The following is a 17,135-nucleotide window of genomic DNA, read 5'->3' as shown; positions in this document are numbered from 1 at the left end:
GTTAGAATTTGGAAAATAGGAAGTTTTCTTTCAAACTTAATTGAGGGATGCGCCTGATTGATTTCACCGGACCACTAACTCCACCCCCACACCCACTTTGAGGCAACATGTACCACAGGGGGCTGAAGAGTTGCACCAGATCCAAAAGGAAAATCTTTCTGCAGGTATGATAGCATGGCACGCTGCCATTTCTTGAGTATGAGGTCTTACACAGTGAAAATGACACAAGGAATAATGAACACAGGGGAGTGATTGTTGATGAGAATCTAATTGAATAGTTCAGATTAATATTGAGAAAACTGAAGTGAGTTGGAAGGAGCAATCCAATTGATTTGTTTGGTTTGATCAGATGATTTACATTAAAACTAACACATAACTGAGATAATTAAAGGAAGCAATTTAATCCAGGGCTTCAAATGATACACAAAATTAATAGTCAACATAATAGCTATCCAGCAGTAATTTCACTGAGCAATTCAAATGTCATAACACATGAGTAAAAATTGTATTCTCTAGTGGAATTTAAAATCAATTAATTAATCTGGAATCAAAAGCTAATCTCAATAATGATGATCATGAAACTATTGGATTGTGGTAAAAACCCAACTGGTTCAGTAATGTCCTTTAGGGAAGGAAATCTATTGCCCTTATCTGGTCTGGCCTACGTGTGACATTAGACACCGTGCGGTTTATTCTTAACTGCTCTCTGAAATGGCTTAGCAAGCTAATCCGTTGTACCAAACTGCTACAGAAAAGTCAAAAAAGGAATAAACCTGGAATCACCGGCATTGACCTAGGCAATTGAAACAACAAGAGTACTTTGTGCTCAGGTGACCCCACAAATTCCTCCTTACTAACACCTGGGTGCTGTGCCAAAACTGCAAGAGTTCTCCCATAGACTAGTCAAGCAACAGCCTAATATAGTCATATGAATGGAAGCATACCTTACTACAAATGTCACAGACATCTACATAACCATCCTTGGTTATGTCCTGTCCTAGCCTAAGGATATTATTGGTAGAGCAAGGGATATGTTAGGCTACAAGACCTGCTAGAGATAGTGGCACACTGGTACATAATGAGGAAGGGGTTTCCTCAGGAGTCCTCAAGATTGACTCCAGAGTCCATGAAGTCCCTGCCATCAGGGGCAAGGAGACCTGTTGACCACCACCTACTGCTCTCCCTCAGCTGATTTATCACTGAACTCTGAGTGGGGGCTTTCAATGCCCATCACCAAGAGTGGCTTTGCAACACCATTACTGGCTGAACCTGCAAGTTCTGAAGGACTTATCTACCACATTGGGCCAGCAGCAGATGGTCAAACCATCAAGGAGAGGGAAAACCCTGCTTTACCTCACCCTCATCAATCTCAATGTCACAGGCAAATCTGTCCATGACAATTTTGGTAGGCACGGCCAGTGTGGGACACCATGACTGTGTTAAATGGAATAAATTCAAAACAGATATAGCAACTCAAAACTGGGCATCCAGGAAGTCCTGTGGGTCATCATCAGCAGCAGAATTGCATATAATCGTGAAGCTGGTTTAGCACAGGGCTAAATCGCTGGCTCTGAAAGCAGACCAAGGCAGCCCAGCAGCACGGTTCAATTCCTGTACCAGCCACCCCAAACAGGTGCCGAAATGTGGCGACTAGGGGCTTTTCACAGTTACTTCATTTGAAGCCTACTTGTGACAATAAGCGATTTTCATTTCATCTGTAACCTTGTAGCCGAACATATCCCTTGCTCTACCATTACTATCAAGCTCGAGGATAAACCCAGGTTCAGTGAGGAGTGGCGGACAGTATGCCAGGAGTAGCACCAAGCATAACCAAAAATGAGCGGCAACTAAGTGAAGCTACAACACAGGACATGCCAAACAATGGAAGCAGCATGCAAGAGATAGAATAGGTTCTGCCATCCTGCCATATCCAGTTCTGAATGGTGTGGAAGCTTAGCACATCAGTGCAAAAGACAAAATTGAAGCATGTGCAACAATCTTCAAGCAGAAATGCTCATGGATCACTCATCTTGGCTTCCTCTCGACATCTCCAGCATCACAAATGCAACTTCAGCCAATTTGATTCACTCCACATATTAAGAAGCGGTAAAGGGCACTGAATACAACAAAGTCTATGACGCCTGATAACAGTCTGACTTAATACTGGCGATTTGTGCTCCAGAATTGGTCGTACCCCTAGTCAAGCTGTTCCAGTATAGCTACAATGCTGATAATGTGGAAAACTGTCCAGGTATGCCCTGTCCACAAAATGCTGACCAAATACAATGTGGCCAAATACAGCTCTAGCTATCTTCCGCAATCATCAATAAAAGGATGGAAGGTGTTGTTCAACAGCACATCAAGCAGAACTTACACAGCAATAACATGCTCACCAATGCTTGATTTGGGTTCCACCAGGACCATTCAGCTCTAGTCCCCATTACAACTTTGGCCCAAAGACGGATAAAAAAACTGAACTCAACAGGTGAGGTGAGAGTGACTGCCCTTGACATCAAGGCAGCATTTGACTATATGTGGCATCAAGAGCCTTAGCAAAACTCAAGTCAATGGAAATCAGGAGGAAAACTCTCCACTGGTTAGAGTCATACCAAGTCAGTACTAATAGCTAAATACTCCTATCTGGAGCAATCTATCCACATGCAGCAATAACTGGAAGAAATTCAGGCTTGGGTAGATAAGTGACAAGTAATATTCAAGCCACACAAGAGGAAGGTATTGACCTTCTCTAAAAAGGGACTATCTAACCATCGCCCCTTCAGTGAAACCTCCCATCATCAATGTCCTGAGGATTAACATTCACCAGAAATTTAACTGGACTAGCCAAGACATTCTGTGACTGCAAAAGCAGTTCAGAGGCTGGAATTCTGCAGCCAGCAACTCATATCCTGACCCCCCAAAGCCTGTTCACTACTTACAAGACACAAGTCAGGAATGTGATTAAATTCTTTCCACTGGCCTAGATAAGTGCAGTTCCAACAACACTCAAGAAGCTCGACACAATCCAGGACACAGCAGCCCACTTGATCGGGGCCCTTTCCACCACCTTAAATGTTCACTCCCTCCATCACCGATGCAGTGGTAGCAGTATGTACGTTATACAAGATACAATGCAGCAAATCGATAAAGTGCCTTCAACAACAGCTTCCAAACCCACAACCTCTGCACCCTAGAAGGACAAGAACAGCATGGGAACACCACCACGTGCAAGTTCCTTTTCAAGCCACACATTATCCTGACTTGGAACTATATCAACATTCCATTACCGTCACTGGATCAAAATCCTGGAACTCCCTCTCTAACAGCACTGTGGGTGTCCCTACACCAAATCGACTACAGTGATTCAAGGCAGCGGGTCACCACCACCATTCCAAGGGCAATTAGGGATGAGTAATAAATACTGGCCTTGACAACAATACGCACATCCCACAAAATAATTTTTAAAAATGACAGAGCAAACAATTCCTACCTTTAAAATTAACTTGTGATGCATGGATATAATAAATCAACATGCACAGTGCAGTGCAATTTCCAGGCAATGTAAAATGAATAGTATTTTTTAGGTTGTAGGATAAATCCAAAATTTCAATAATAATTACATTCTTAATTTATTGCAGCATCAAAGTTTCCCACCATTGTGATTCATGGCCTATAGCTTTTATCTGTTAGACTTGTGAGCAAAAAAGTCTGATTTAATATCAAAAGATCAAAAGTGACCAAAACAGCCAGGAACAATGGCGAAGACTATTATGTGAAAGTCACTTCAGAATCCTCACTGTTTTCTTCAGTCTCTACCATCCATAATTGTTTTATTGCCTCTGGTAACATTTATTTAGTTGGGATTTGTTTTCCTTTTTGCATTTGGTAGCCTAGTTTCACAACAGTGGCAGGCAGTCATCTCTGTTTGGTTTCATTTTTTTCACATAAAACATCACTCACTGGATACTTTTGTCCACCAATATTGATTAGAAGCTATTTTCCTTGCACTATTGATCCTTGTATTGTTGCTTTGAGATCTAGTAATCAATAACATTTATATGTATTCGGTTTAATGATTAGCTTCTAGCTTGGGGACAATAACCTTGTGCTTTAGCAGTTCATTTAAGAAGATGCTTCTGCATCGATTGCCCCTTTTTTTGTCAACTACAAGTAACTATTTGCCAAGCGAAATCCTAGAATTCAAGGCAGCTACTTATCAACTTGTCGAGTCAAGTGTAACTAAAGTATTTGATCCATTTTGATGAATGTTGTTAAAAACTATAACCTGAAACTCTATCATATTAATAGACAATTGTCTTTTCTTCTAGTGGTAATGGCACCCACTCAAGAAAACTACCCATTAGATTCAATTATCTTGAAAATGGATATGAATTTCACAGCAGTACTGCTTACAATTTTCAGCAGATGCTGGGCAAACATATAGTCACCACATTTAAAAACACATATACTTTGGGATTAATCATAGGTTCTATATTGAAGTTCATTGGTTGATGGAATACATTTCATAATGGGGATACATCAGACTTGTCCAACTTTTTCACTTGGGGGGAGGCACTTTTCCATTTTTTCTCACTAATGTTGAGCAAATTTTGGAAAGATAATGTTTGGCACAACATTAAACTGACTTTCAAAGAATAAGTTGAGGTACTAAGAAAATAAACAATTGCGGAGCAAAAATAAAGCAATCTTATAGCAATATATTGTTAAGTTAAAAAAGAGTAATTAATAGAAATGACCAGAGTATGAGAGATCCAGAGTGTGTGTGCTAGGCTCACTCTCAGTCTCACACACCCTCACCCACTGTATGTAGTGATGAGAGTGAGTGGGAAATCTGAGACCAGCTGTAAGGCAGACTCACTGTCTCACTCCCACATACACATATACTCAATCTCTCACCGCCTCACTGCCACACAGTTTCACTCTCACTCCCACAAATATATACACTCACTCACTCCCACAACACATACACTCACTCTCTCACTGACACACACACTAACTCACACACACACACAGTCACTCTCCCACTGACACACACACAATCACTCCCCCACTGACACACACACATTCACTCCCCCACTGACACACACACACACACACTCACTCTCTCACTGACACACACACTAACTCACACACACACACAATCACTCTCCCACTGACACACACACATTCACTCCCCCACTGACACACACACGCACACTCACTCTCTCACTGCCACACACTAACTCACGCGCACACAATCACTCTCCCACTGACACATGCACTAACTCAATCCCACAACACACACACTCTCTCATTGTCACACACTAACTCATACACACACAATCACTCTCCCACTGATACATGCACTAACTCACTCCCACAACACACACACTCTCTCATTGACACACACACTAACTTACACACACTCACTCTCTCACTGACACACAAACTCACACACACAATCACTCTCCCACTGACACACACACTAGCTCACACACAGAAAATCACTCTCCCACTGACACACACACTAACTCACACACATACACTCACTTTCTCACTGACACACACTAACTCACACACACACAATCACTCTCCCACTGACACACGCACTAACTCACTCCCACAACACACAGACAATCACTCTCCCACTAACACACACTAACTCACACACACAATCACTCTCCCACTGACACACATACTAACTCACACACACACTCACTCTCCCACTGACACACACACTAACTCACACACATTTTCTCACTGACACACTAACTCATACACACACACAACACTCTCCCACTGACACACGCACTAACTCACTCCCACGCCACACACTATCACTCTCCCACTGACACACACACTAACTCACACACACACTCACTCTCTCACTGACACACACACACACAATCACTCTCCCACTGACACACACTAACTCACTCCCACAAATATATACTCACTCACTCCCACAACACACACACTCACTCTCTCACTGACACACACTAACTCACACACCACAATCACTCTCCCATTGACACACGCACTAACTCACTCGCACAACACACACACTCACTCTCCCACTGACACACACTAACTCACACACACAATCACTCTCCCATTGACACACGCACTAACTCACTCCCACAACACACACACTCACTCTCCCACTGACACACACTAACTCACACACAATCACTCTCTCACTGACACACACTAACTCACACACACACACAATCACTCTCCCACTGACACACACACTAACTCTCACACACACACACACACACTCACTCTCTCACTGACACACACACTAACTCACACACACACACTAACTCACACACACACACACTCTCTCACTGACACACAATACCTCACACACACACTCACTCTCTCACTGACACACACACTAACTCACACACACACACACATTAACTCACACACACACACAAAATCACTCTCCCATTGACACACGCACTAACTCACTCCCACAACACACACACTCACTCTCCCACTGACACACACTAACTCACACACACACACACACACTCACTCTCCCATTGACACACACACTCTCCCACTGACACCAACACACCCACATACACACACTCTCTCACTCTCATACAAACACACACACTTTCCCACTGACACACAGACACTTGTTATGGGCCAGGATTTAGAGAACCCCAAAGTGTATAATGGAGTTCACCTGACCCACAACTTTTAATAGATTATGGTATGGGGAGCACACAGCCCACTCTACAGGTGTGGTACAGCAGAAAACGAAAAGTATTTTTTAAAGCAAAACAATGTTTATTCCACAAACTCCAGTTAACCTTTTTAAAACATACAGTGAACATCTTAGCAACCATTAATTCAAATACAACCCCCAAAGACTACAACACTAAGTCATCTTTAATAATTTCCCAAACAACATCCAGAAGACAAAAGAAGTACCTTTAAACAGAAGCACATCAGGTTTACATTCACTACTGAAAACATTTATAATTCTGAATTCACCAAATGATCAAGAGATAGTCTTTTCATGGCAGAGAGATCAACAGTACACCTGCTTTGTCTGGCTTCAGTTCCAATACTGAAAAGGAAACCAAAAAACACAGACACACCCAAGCTTTTCTCAAAGTGAAACTAAAAAGCAGAGCCAGAGCTCCACCCACACTCTGACATCACTGCAGTAACATGAGCAGCCAAACATTTCTTAAAGCAACATTCTCATGACACACTTACCCTCTGACAAACACATACACACTCTCACTCACACAGACACTCACTCCCACTGACACATTCACTCTCTCTCACACACATACATACTCTCTCATACATGCACTCTCTCACTGACACATTCTCACACACTCTCTCACTCTCCCACTGACACATTCTCACACACTCTCTCACTCTCCCACTGACACACACAGACACTCACTCTCCCACTGACACAGTCTCACACACTCTCACTCTCCCACTGACATGCACTCTCTCTCCCACTGACACACACTCACACACTCTCTCACTCTCCCACTGACACACACTCACACACTCTCACTCTCCCACTGACACACACTCACACTCTCTCACTCTCCCACTGATGCACTCACACACTCTCTCTCTCCCACTGACACACATACGCACCCATGCTCTCACTCACACACATACTCGCTCACTGGCCCACTGGCACACACAGATGCACCCACACACTCTCACACACACTCACTCACTCTCCCATTGACACACGCACATATGCACCCATACACCCTCACACACACAAACTCCCAGTGAAACATACACACACACACTCACTCACCCACCTACACATACATATGCACCCACACACTCTCTCATACACACACATGCAAAGTCCCATTGAAACATACACAATCGCACACACACTCTCACTGACACACACACTCTCTCACACGCACTCATTCCCTCACTTTCCCACACATACTCACTCCTTCACACTCCCACTGACAGACACACCAGAATTTTGCGTTCCACAGGCAGACCCGTTCCCAATTTCAAGCGCTTGAAATTGTGTGAGAGGACATCTGATGCGTGTCCCCATGTCATCGTGCACTTGTGCGAGATTTTGGTCAGCGGGTACGTGTGGAAGTTGGAAATGTGCCGATAAAAAATCACACTGGCAATTTAGCCCATTAAGGGGCCAGTGGGTCGCAGTTTTACATGGCCCGTATACTTTTACCCAGTTGGCAGGCAGCCTTTATGTTTAGCTGCTATCTTGTTACCAGAGCAGGATGAAATGTCAGGGCTGAAATAAAATTTTAGAAGATGTCCAGGAACTGAAGTTTGGTTTTGAATTTGCTGTTTAGATCCAGTTTGCAGTATTTTATCATTGGGATTTAATTTATGCAGGTCTGTAGCTCCCTGAGACAACTTGCCATAGGAGCGCGAGCCCACACCCTCCACTTTCTTGGCACCCACCCTCTTCACACCCTCCCCAGCAACGCTGAGCCTTTCACCGTGCACGTTTCACTCTGGCTGTCCATTAATTGACAGTGGGAGAGAGAGTGTGTGAGTGAAGTCACGTTCCAGGGCTGATTGCATTTTACATCTGTGCCTGGGCCTGCCGAATGCATGCATGAAATTGGTGCAAAATGCAAGCCACGCACATTCAATTTCTTGCAACACCAACAAGCCTCTTCCTCAACAGAGGCATCGGCACTGTAGTCCACCTCCAGACCCCAGCACTCTGGTCCACCTCCAGGCCCCAGCACTCTGGTCCACCTCCAGGCCCCAGCACCCTGGTCCACCTCCAGGCCCCAGCACTCTGGTCCTCCTCCAGGCCTTAGCACTGCTCCACCTCCAGGCCACAGCACTCTGCTCCACCTCCAGGCCCCTGCACTCTGCTCCACCTCCAGGCCACAGCACTCTGCTCCACCTCCAGACCCCAGCACTCTGGCCCACCTCCAGGCCCCAGAACTCTGGTCCTCCTCCAGGCCCCAGAACTCTGGTCCTCCTCCAGGCCTTAGCACTCTGCTCCACCTCCAGGCCCCTGCACTCTGGTCCTCCTCCAGACCTTAGCACTCTGCTCCACCTCCAGACCCCAGCACTCTGGTCCTCCTCCAGGCCTTAGCACTCAGCTCCACCTCCAGGCCCCTGCACTCTGGTCCTCCTCCAGATCTTAGCACTCTGCTCCACCTCCAGACCCCAGCACTCTGGTCCTCCTCCAAGCCTTAGCACTCTGCTCCACCTCCAGGCCACAGCACTCTGCTCCATCTCCAGGCCCCAGCACCCTGGTCCACCTCCAGGCCCCAGCACACTGGTCCTCCTCCAGGCCCCAGCACTCTGGTCCACCTCCAGGCCCCAGCACCCTGGTCCACCTCCAGGTCCCAGCACCCTGGTCCACCTCCAGGCCCCAGCACCCTGGTCCACCTCCAGGCCGCTGCACTCTGGTCCACCTCCAGGCCCCAGCACTCTGGTCCACCTCCAGGTCCCAGCACCCTGGTCCACCTCCAGGCCCCAGCACCCTGGTCCACCTCCAGGTCCCAGCACCCTGGTCCACCTCCAGGCCCCAGCACCCTGGTCCACCTCCAGGCCCCAGCACCCTGGTCCACCTCCAGGCCCCAGCACTCTGGTCCACCTCCAGACCCCAGCACTCTGGTCCACCTCCAGGCCCCAGCACCCTGGTCCACCTCCAGGCCCCAGCACTCTGGTCCTCCTCCAGGCCCCAGCACTCTGGTCCACCTCCAGGCCCCAGCACCCTGGTCCACCTCCAGGTCCCAGCACCCTGGTCCACCTCCAGGCCCCAGCACTCTGGTCCACCTCCAGACCCCAGCACTCTGGTCCACCTCCAGACCCCAGCACCCTGGTCCACCTCAAGGTCCCAGCACCCTGGTCCACCTCCAGGCCCCAGCACCCTGGTCCACCTCCAGGCCCCAGCACCCTGGTCCACCTCCAGGCCCCAGCACTCTGGTCCACCTCCAGGCCCCAGCACTCTGGTCCACCTCCAGACCCCAGCACTCTGGTCCACCTCCAGGCCCCAGCACTCTGGTCCACCTCCAGGCCCCAGCACCCTGGTCCACCTCCAGGTCCCAGCACCCTGGTCCACCTCCAGGCCCCAGCACTCTGGTCCACCTCCAGACCCCAGCACTCTGGTCCACCTCCAGACCCCAGCACCCTGGTCCACCTCAGGGTCCCAGCACCCTGGTCCACCTCCAGGCCCCAGCACTCTGGTCCACCTCCAGGCCCCAGCACTCTGGTCCACCTCCAGGCCCCAGCACTCTGGTCCACCTCCAGGCCCCAGCACCCTGGTCCACCTCCAGGTCCCAGCACCCTGGTCCACCTCCAGGCCCCAGCACCCTGGTCCACCTCCAGGTCCCAGCACCCTGGTCCACCTCCAGGCCCCAGCACCCTGGTCCACCTCCAGGCCCCAGCACCCTGGTCCACCTCCAGGCCCCAGCACTCTGGTCCACCTCCAGACCCCAGCACTCTGGTCCACCTCCAGGCCCCAGCACCCTGGTCCACCTCCAGGCCCCTGCACTCTGGTCCTCCTCCAGGCCCCAGCACTCTGGTCCACCTCCAGGCCCCAGCACCCTGGTCCACCTCCAGGTCCCAGCACCCTGGTCCACCTCCAGGCCCCAGCACTCTGGTCCACCTCCAGACCCCAGCACTCTGGTCCACCTCCAGACCCCAGCACCCTGGTCCACCTCAAGGTCCCAGCACCCTGGTCCACCTCCAGGCCCCAGCACCCTGGTCCACCTCCAGGCCCCAGCACCCTGGTCCACCTCCAGGCCCCAGCACTCTGGTCCACCTCCAGGCCCCAGCACTCTGGTCCACCTCCAGACCCCAGCACTCTGGTCCACCTCCAGGCCCCAGCACTCTGGTCCACCTCCAGGCCCCAGCACCCTGGTCCACCTCCAGGTCCCAGCACCCTGGTCCACCTCCAGGCCCCAGCACTCTGGTCCACCTCCAGACCCCAGCACTCTGGTCCACCTCCAGACCCCAGCACCCTGGTCCACCTCAGGGTCCCAGCACCCTGGTCCACCTCCAGGCCCCAGCACTCTGGTCCACCTCCAGGCCCCAGCACTCTGGTCCACCTCCAGGCCCCAGCACTCTGGTCCACCTCCAGGCCCCAGCACCCTGGTCCACCTCCAGGCCCCTGCACTCTGGTCCACCTCCAGGCCCCAGCACCCTGGTCCACCTCCAGGCCCCTGCACTCTGGTCCACCTCCAGGCCCCAGCACCCTGGTCCACCTCAAGGTCCCAGCACTCTGGTCCAAACCAGGCCTCAGCACTCTGGTCCACCTCACAAGTCTAGCACTCTGGTCCACCTCTGGCCCCAACACTCTGGTCAATCTCCAGGCCCCAGCATTCTGGTCTGGTCCATCTAGAGACCGCAGTACTCTGGCCCACCTCCAGGCCCCAGCACTCTTGTCCATTTCAAAGTCCCAGCAGTCTGGTTCACCTCCAGGCCCCTGCACTCTGGTCCACCTCTGGCCCCAACACTCTGGTCAATCTCCAGGCCCCAGCACTCTGGTCCATCTAGAGACCGCAGTACTCTGGTCCACCTCCAGGCCCCAGCACTCTTGTCCATTTCAAAGCCCCAGCAGTCTGGTTCACCTCAAGGCCCCATCATGCTAGTCCACCTCCAGGCCCCAGCACACTGGTCCACCTCAAGGCCCCAGCACCCTGGCCCACCTCAAGACCCCAGCACCCTGGTCCACCTCAAGGCCCCAGCACTCTAGTTCACCTCCAGGCCCCAGCACTCTGGTCCACCCCCAGGCCCCAGCACTCTGGTCCACCACAAGGCCCCAGCATTCTGGTCCACCTCCAGGCCCCAGCACGCTGGTCCACCTCAAGGCCCAGCACTCTGGTCCACCTCAAGGCCCCAGCAATCTGGTCCACATCAAGGCCCCAGCACTCTGGTCCACCCCCAGGCCCCAGCACTCTGGTCCATCTCCAGGCCCCTGCACTCTGGTCCACCACAAGGCCCAGCACTCTGGTCCACCTCCAGGCCCCAGCACGCTGGTCCACCACAAGGCCCCAGCACTCTGGTCTACCTGAAGGCCCCAGCACTCTGGTCCACCACAAGGCCCAGCACTCTGGTCCACCACAAGACCCCAGCACTCTGGTCCACCACAAGACCCCAGCACTCTGGTCCACCACAAGGCCCCAGCACTCTGGTCCACCACAAGGCCCCAGCACTCTGGTTCACCTCCAAGCCCCAGCACTCTAGTCCACCACAAGGCCCCAGCACTCTGGTCCACCTCCAGGCCCCAGCACTCTGGTCCATGTCCAGGCCCCAGCACTCTGGTTCACCTCCAGGCCCCAGCACGCTGGTCCACCACAAGGCCCCAGCATTCTGGTTCACCTCCAGGCCCCAGCACGCTGGTCCACCACAAGGCCCCAGCATTCTGGTCCACCTCCAGGCCCCAGCACTCTGGTCCACGTCCAGGCCCCAGCACTCTGGTTCACCTCCAGGCCCCAGCACGCTGGTCCACCACAAGGCCCCAGCATTCTGGTTCACCTCCAGGCCTCAGAACTCTGATCCGCCTCAAGGGCCTGGACCTCTGATCTGCCTCCAGACCCTGCGCTGCCTCTAGGGCCCGCACCTCTGGTCCCCACACACTCTCCCCCAAAGAACGCTTATTTTCCCCAGCAAATTCACTTCCTCCAATCACAAACTGTTTCTCTTCTGCACTAGTGAGCCTATGAACAGCAAGCACCAGGGAGGACTTGCTTGTGATTGGAGAGCAGCTCCTTGCACTCTACCTGGTTGACCATCGTTTTGAAATCTGGCTCTGGGGTCATACAGATTGGCTTTGGAGGCCACAATCTGGTCTATTGGCTGCCGATTGGACAAGCCCGATTTACACATTCAGATTGGAAGACTCTCAAAAATGTACAAAAGGGGCAATTTAAGCACTGGTGTTTAAAGCAGCAATCTACACTCCGATTGCATTAAGTACCATTCTGTAAATATTGGCTTTGCTAGAATTACCTGCATCCCATGAATGAATCAAATAATACTGCTGGGTATACTGTACACACCAGCAATGGGAAAAGGCAAAATGCCACCAGCCAGGACAGCAATTCCTGCCTAATAGCTGCTGCTTCCTTTGGGGGTACACGAGTGTCTCACTATCTTATGCCAAGATTTGGGCTACTAAGTCAGATAGTAAGATTAAACGTAAGACAATAAATATGTTCTGAAATGTGTAGTTAGTATTTATTTACAGCGCCATCGCATTTCACACCCACTGACTGCGATTCCAAGCATGTCACTAGTAGTATTAGAGTGAAGCTTTCAAACTTCAATCCAGGCCGGGGGACTCCTTTGTCAGGTGATAGAATGGACACCGAACACAGGCGAAAACAGAATCCAGAGCGCAGTTGTGTAACAGGCACAATAGCTGGCAGGGAGCCAACTATTCTTCACGGCATCAAGAACAGAAACCCGCGGACCAGCGTGTCTGCATTATGTTTGTGTTGGCATCAATTCCCATTGTCCAATTTACATCAAACTGACCCACATTGTGCATTCTCATCAGCATAAAGCGGATGATGCGACCAGAGCAGAAAATGAAAAGCCACCCAAACATGACCAGGCTTTACAAAGTGTGCAACGGGAAGAAATATTTGCTTCCCGCTGTGCTAATTATCTTGTGGGTGCTTTTTGATGGAGCGATGTGGTTTTTGCGAGTACCTCAACATGTCCATTCTGATAAGCAGCAGAGTTTTAAAAATATTCTACAATAACGATGAGAGCTAGGGTGATGCACGGGGGGTGACCCTGAGCTCTCCAACAAATAAATACTGCAGTGCACATGCCGAGTGGGTCCAATAGTGTTCACTTCAAACGTTAGTTATTGAATTCGATATTTCATTAAAAAGGGACGAGCCATCCCACTCCCTGACCTTTCCTCATCCCCAGCCGCAGCATTCCTGTCCCTCCCCTTCCCCCTCACTCATTGGCTCAATAACTCGAGTGGCGACTCCATGCCTAAACCTCATTTTCAGAAAAATGCCCCCCATGATCGGATTTGCCCTCACAATTAGGTTTTTTTTAAATTGTAGGATTCACTTCTGTTTTAAATTAGATACCATTTTATAAAATGCAAACTAAGACAACGACAACATGATCTCCCCCCGAATGAACATGAAGAAGGGGGCTAACAGCAGCAATACTCCAGAATGGGGGGGAGGGGGGGGGGGGGGGGGATTGCCCTGGGGCCGGGTTACTCTGACAAGGTGCTTCCGAGGCCAAACTGTGTACAAAGGGGGACACTTCCTGGGCGGCCAAACACCACACAAGCTGCGGTGATCATGACAACGCGCTGATGTTCCTCAAACTTACCCCCTTGTACCGGGTGATCATTTTGCACCGGGGAGTTTAGGCAGTAAATGCGATGCCATGGAGTGTTACAAAGATGTTCACCCACGTGAGCAGCAGCAGAAGCCCGGTTGGAAAGATGGGGAGGAAGACAGCAGTGACCGTGGCGCGAAACACACACAATCTGTCAGCGGAATGTCCTGCCTTTGCTATGGCTCAAGCTCCATCTTTTCGCCCCCCAGAAGTAGGTCGGCACTGACATCCCTGGCTTCGGATTGTATTTTTAGCCGCTCGCACCCGGGGTTCTGCCGGCACCGCTCTGGTTGGTTGAGTTTAGGTTGATCACTGGATGTCAGTGCGGATTGTATAAACAAAAGGAAGGAAAGAAAGCGACTGCGGCGGGGGGGGGGGGGGGGGGGGGGTGATAACACACACACACACAGCTAAGAAATAGATCTATTTTCGGTGTCGAGGTGCATTTTGTTTTCGACCCTTGACCCCTTGACTGTTAAACAATGCGGGGAGGATGTTTTAATACCGCGAGCTCGGCGCTGCTGAGCGCTCTCCGAGGTACCTGCAGTCATGTGGCGGAAGTTCTGAGCCAGGTAGAGGCGAAAACAAAATAGGTTGTCCTGGGGTTAGGCAATCTGATGTCATACTTGTTTACCGAATGTGTGTTTCTTTCGGTCCAATGCAAGTGGAAGGTGAACATTGCACCAGCCCGGGTATTGTGCAAATATCCTTCACATCAATTAGCTAATCGCAGGCTCTTCCAAAAGAGCAGTCACAGCCCCGAGTCCATCAGAAAACCTTGAGTTAAACACACCACTGTCCCCAAATCAAACAATCACAACATTTTCCAACGACACCATCGCAGACATATCATCAATGGGACAGAGGTCATGATTTGACGTTTGCAAAGCTTTACTCGTGTTTCATAGCATTATATTTCTAATTGAGACATTTTATTCCACTTTGAAAGAAATGGAAATTGATCTCGAACATGTTCAGATACAAAAATGATCACTGTTAACTTTACCTCGCTTTAGAAACGATCACGATCGATCCAACCTCACACTGGATACTCTAAAAATCCCGCTGGTTCGAAACTTTCCAAACATCTTTTTTGCTTGTCCTCAGAAATGTAATATTCCGAGTGCCCCAGTCAAAGTCCCACATCTGTAATCTTTAAGACCAACTGTTCCCGTGACTAGACGAGTTCTCAAAAGGTCGCCCAGACTGAGTGTTTGCTCTCTTCTCCTTCCACAGTGGCTGTCAGACTTGCTGAGATTGTGCAGCATTTTCTGTTTTGATTCCTGCTGCTTATCGCACCCCACGTTCCCACCCCCTCTCTTCCATGCGCTTTCCCTCTCTCTCGCCCCAATCCTACGGTGATGCTGATCACGTTCTTTTCTCTTCCTGGTATCCTTTTATCATTCCTGACTTTATTTCCCGTGGTTTCGCGTTGACGCTTTCTGCACTAACCCTGGTATTTGGCGAAGATCTCAGTGTCGCTCTCGCCTTCTTTTCCTGACCAAAGATTTTTCTTTGTTGAAAAGAGCGCTTTACCTTTTCGAAAGGACAACATAAGCACAGCTGCTCTGATCGGGCTGGAGGCAGCCTATTCAGGATGTGCTGCACCTTTCCAGGGAAGAAGCCGGGAGACAAGGATCTGTCCAGGAATCAAATGATTGGGCGCCCGCAGGGGAGAGAGCAGGAATTGGAGGTCCTGACCCGAGGGCACAGTGGGCAAGAGTTGAACTTGGGATCTGGGAAAACTAGGTCAGATTGTTGTCTGTGACCTGGGAATGTTCTGATAGTGTCATGACTTTGGGAATGCTCAACGGCTTGGCACGGGGAGGGCAGTCAACCATGGGATAATCTTCAGGACCGGATATGGAGCCTCAGAGAAGTAGATCTGTGGAGATGGAGTTGGGAACTGGGAGCACTCAAAAGACTGGAAACTTTTAACAGGGCATTTGAAGACGAAGGGAACTTGGGAATTTAGGGTTGAAGGAGAATTGGGGAGTTGAGGTTCAAGGAGAACTGGCAAGCACTGGAACATACAATCAACCAGAGAGGAGATTAGAGAGATGTGTCAGTATTGTGAAGGAAGGCAGAAGATTCTGGGAACACTGAATAGGACTTTGGGAGCAGAGGTGTTAAGTATTGTATGTTTTGTCATACTTTGCAAGGCCCTGCATTGTGGGATGGCAGGATCCATGGTTTCTCATGATTCAACTGAAAGAGCAATAAGGAACAAATGCAATGCTAATCACCTTCCCTGAAGAGGTAAACAGAGTGGAAATTTTCAGTCCCTATGACTCATCAAACAGAAGAAAGTAGAAATGTAATGGATTATATAGTTGGAGAGGGGGTGGAGGAGATGGGGCTGGTCAGGGATAGGTCAAAGCTAAGGAGAAATTGACAAAGATGTCATGGACACAAGACAAAGGGAATGTTTTTGGTGGAATTAATATCAACAATCATCCCCAAAACTTCAGATCAACAGGTGATGGCACTGCTGCCTCGCAATGCCAGAGATCAGGGTTCAATTCTGACCTTGGGTGACTGTGTGAAGTTTGCACTTTCTCCCGTGTCTGCGTGGTTTTCCTCCAAGTGCTCCGGTTTCCTCCCACACTCCAAAGATGTGCAGGTCAGATTGATTGGCCATGCAATGTCCAAAGGTTTGGTGGGTTAGAAACATAGACACATCGAAAATAGGAGCATGAGGAGGTCATTTGGCCCTTCAAGCCGACTCTGCCATTCATTCTGATCATAACTAATCTTCCAACTCAATAGCATAATCGTGCATTTCACCCGTATCCTTTGATCCC

The 17,135-nt window shown here is 49.8% G+C and overlaps 1 protein-coding gene across 6 annotated transcripts in view; it reads right to left on the bottom strand.

Annotated features, from left to right (window-relative positions):
- abcc8 (ATP-binding cassette, sub-family C (CFTR/MRP), member 8) overlaps window positions 1-15,579 on the bottom strand; it is a 362,311-nt gene extending 346,732 nt beyond the window's left edge. For 3 of the 6 annotated variants that reach the window (XM_038807798.1, XM_038807800.1, XM_038807802.1), the window contains exon 1: window positions 14,323-14,649. In XM_038807798.1, the coding sequence (XP_038663726.1) occupies window positions 14,323-14,343 (21 nt within the window). In that variant the 5' untranslated portion in view covers window positions 14,344-14,649. Of the gene's footprint in view, window positions 1-14,322; window positions 14,650-15,337 lie in introns of those variants that run through there. The other 3 variants (XM_038807801.1, XM_038807803.1, XM_038807799.1) reach the window with 2 other exon arrangements.
- Window positions 15,580-17,135: the final 1,556 nt, after the last annotated feature.

Source organism: Scyliorhinus canicula, chromosome 9, assembly GCF_902713615.1.
Source record: "Scyliorhinus canicula chromosome 9, sScyCan1.1, whole genome shotgun sequence".
Taxonomy (NCBI): Eukaryota; Metazoa; Chordata; class Chondrichthyes; order Carcharhiniformes; family Scyliorhinidae; genus Scyliorhinus; species Scyliorhinus canicula.
Note: the sequence above shows the minus strand (reverse complement) of the source record. Positions and strands in the feature narration are given on the sequence as shown.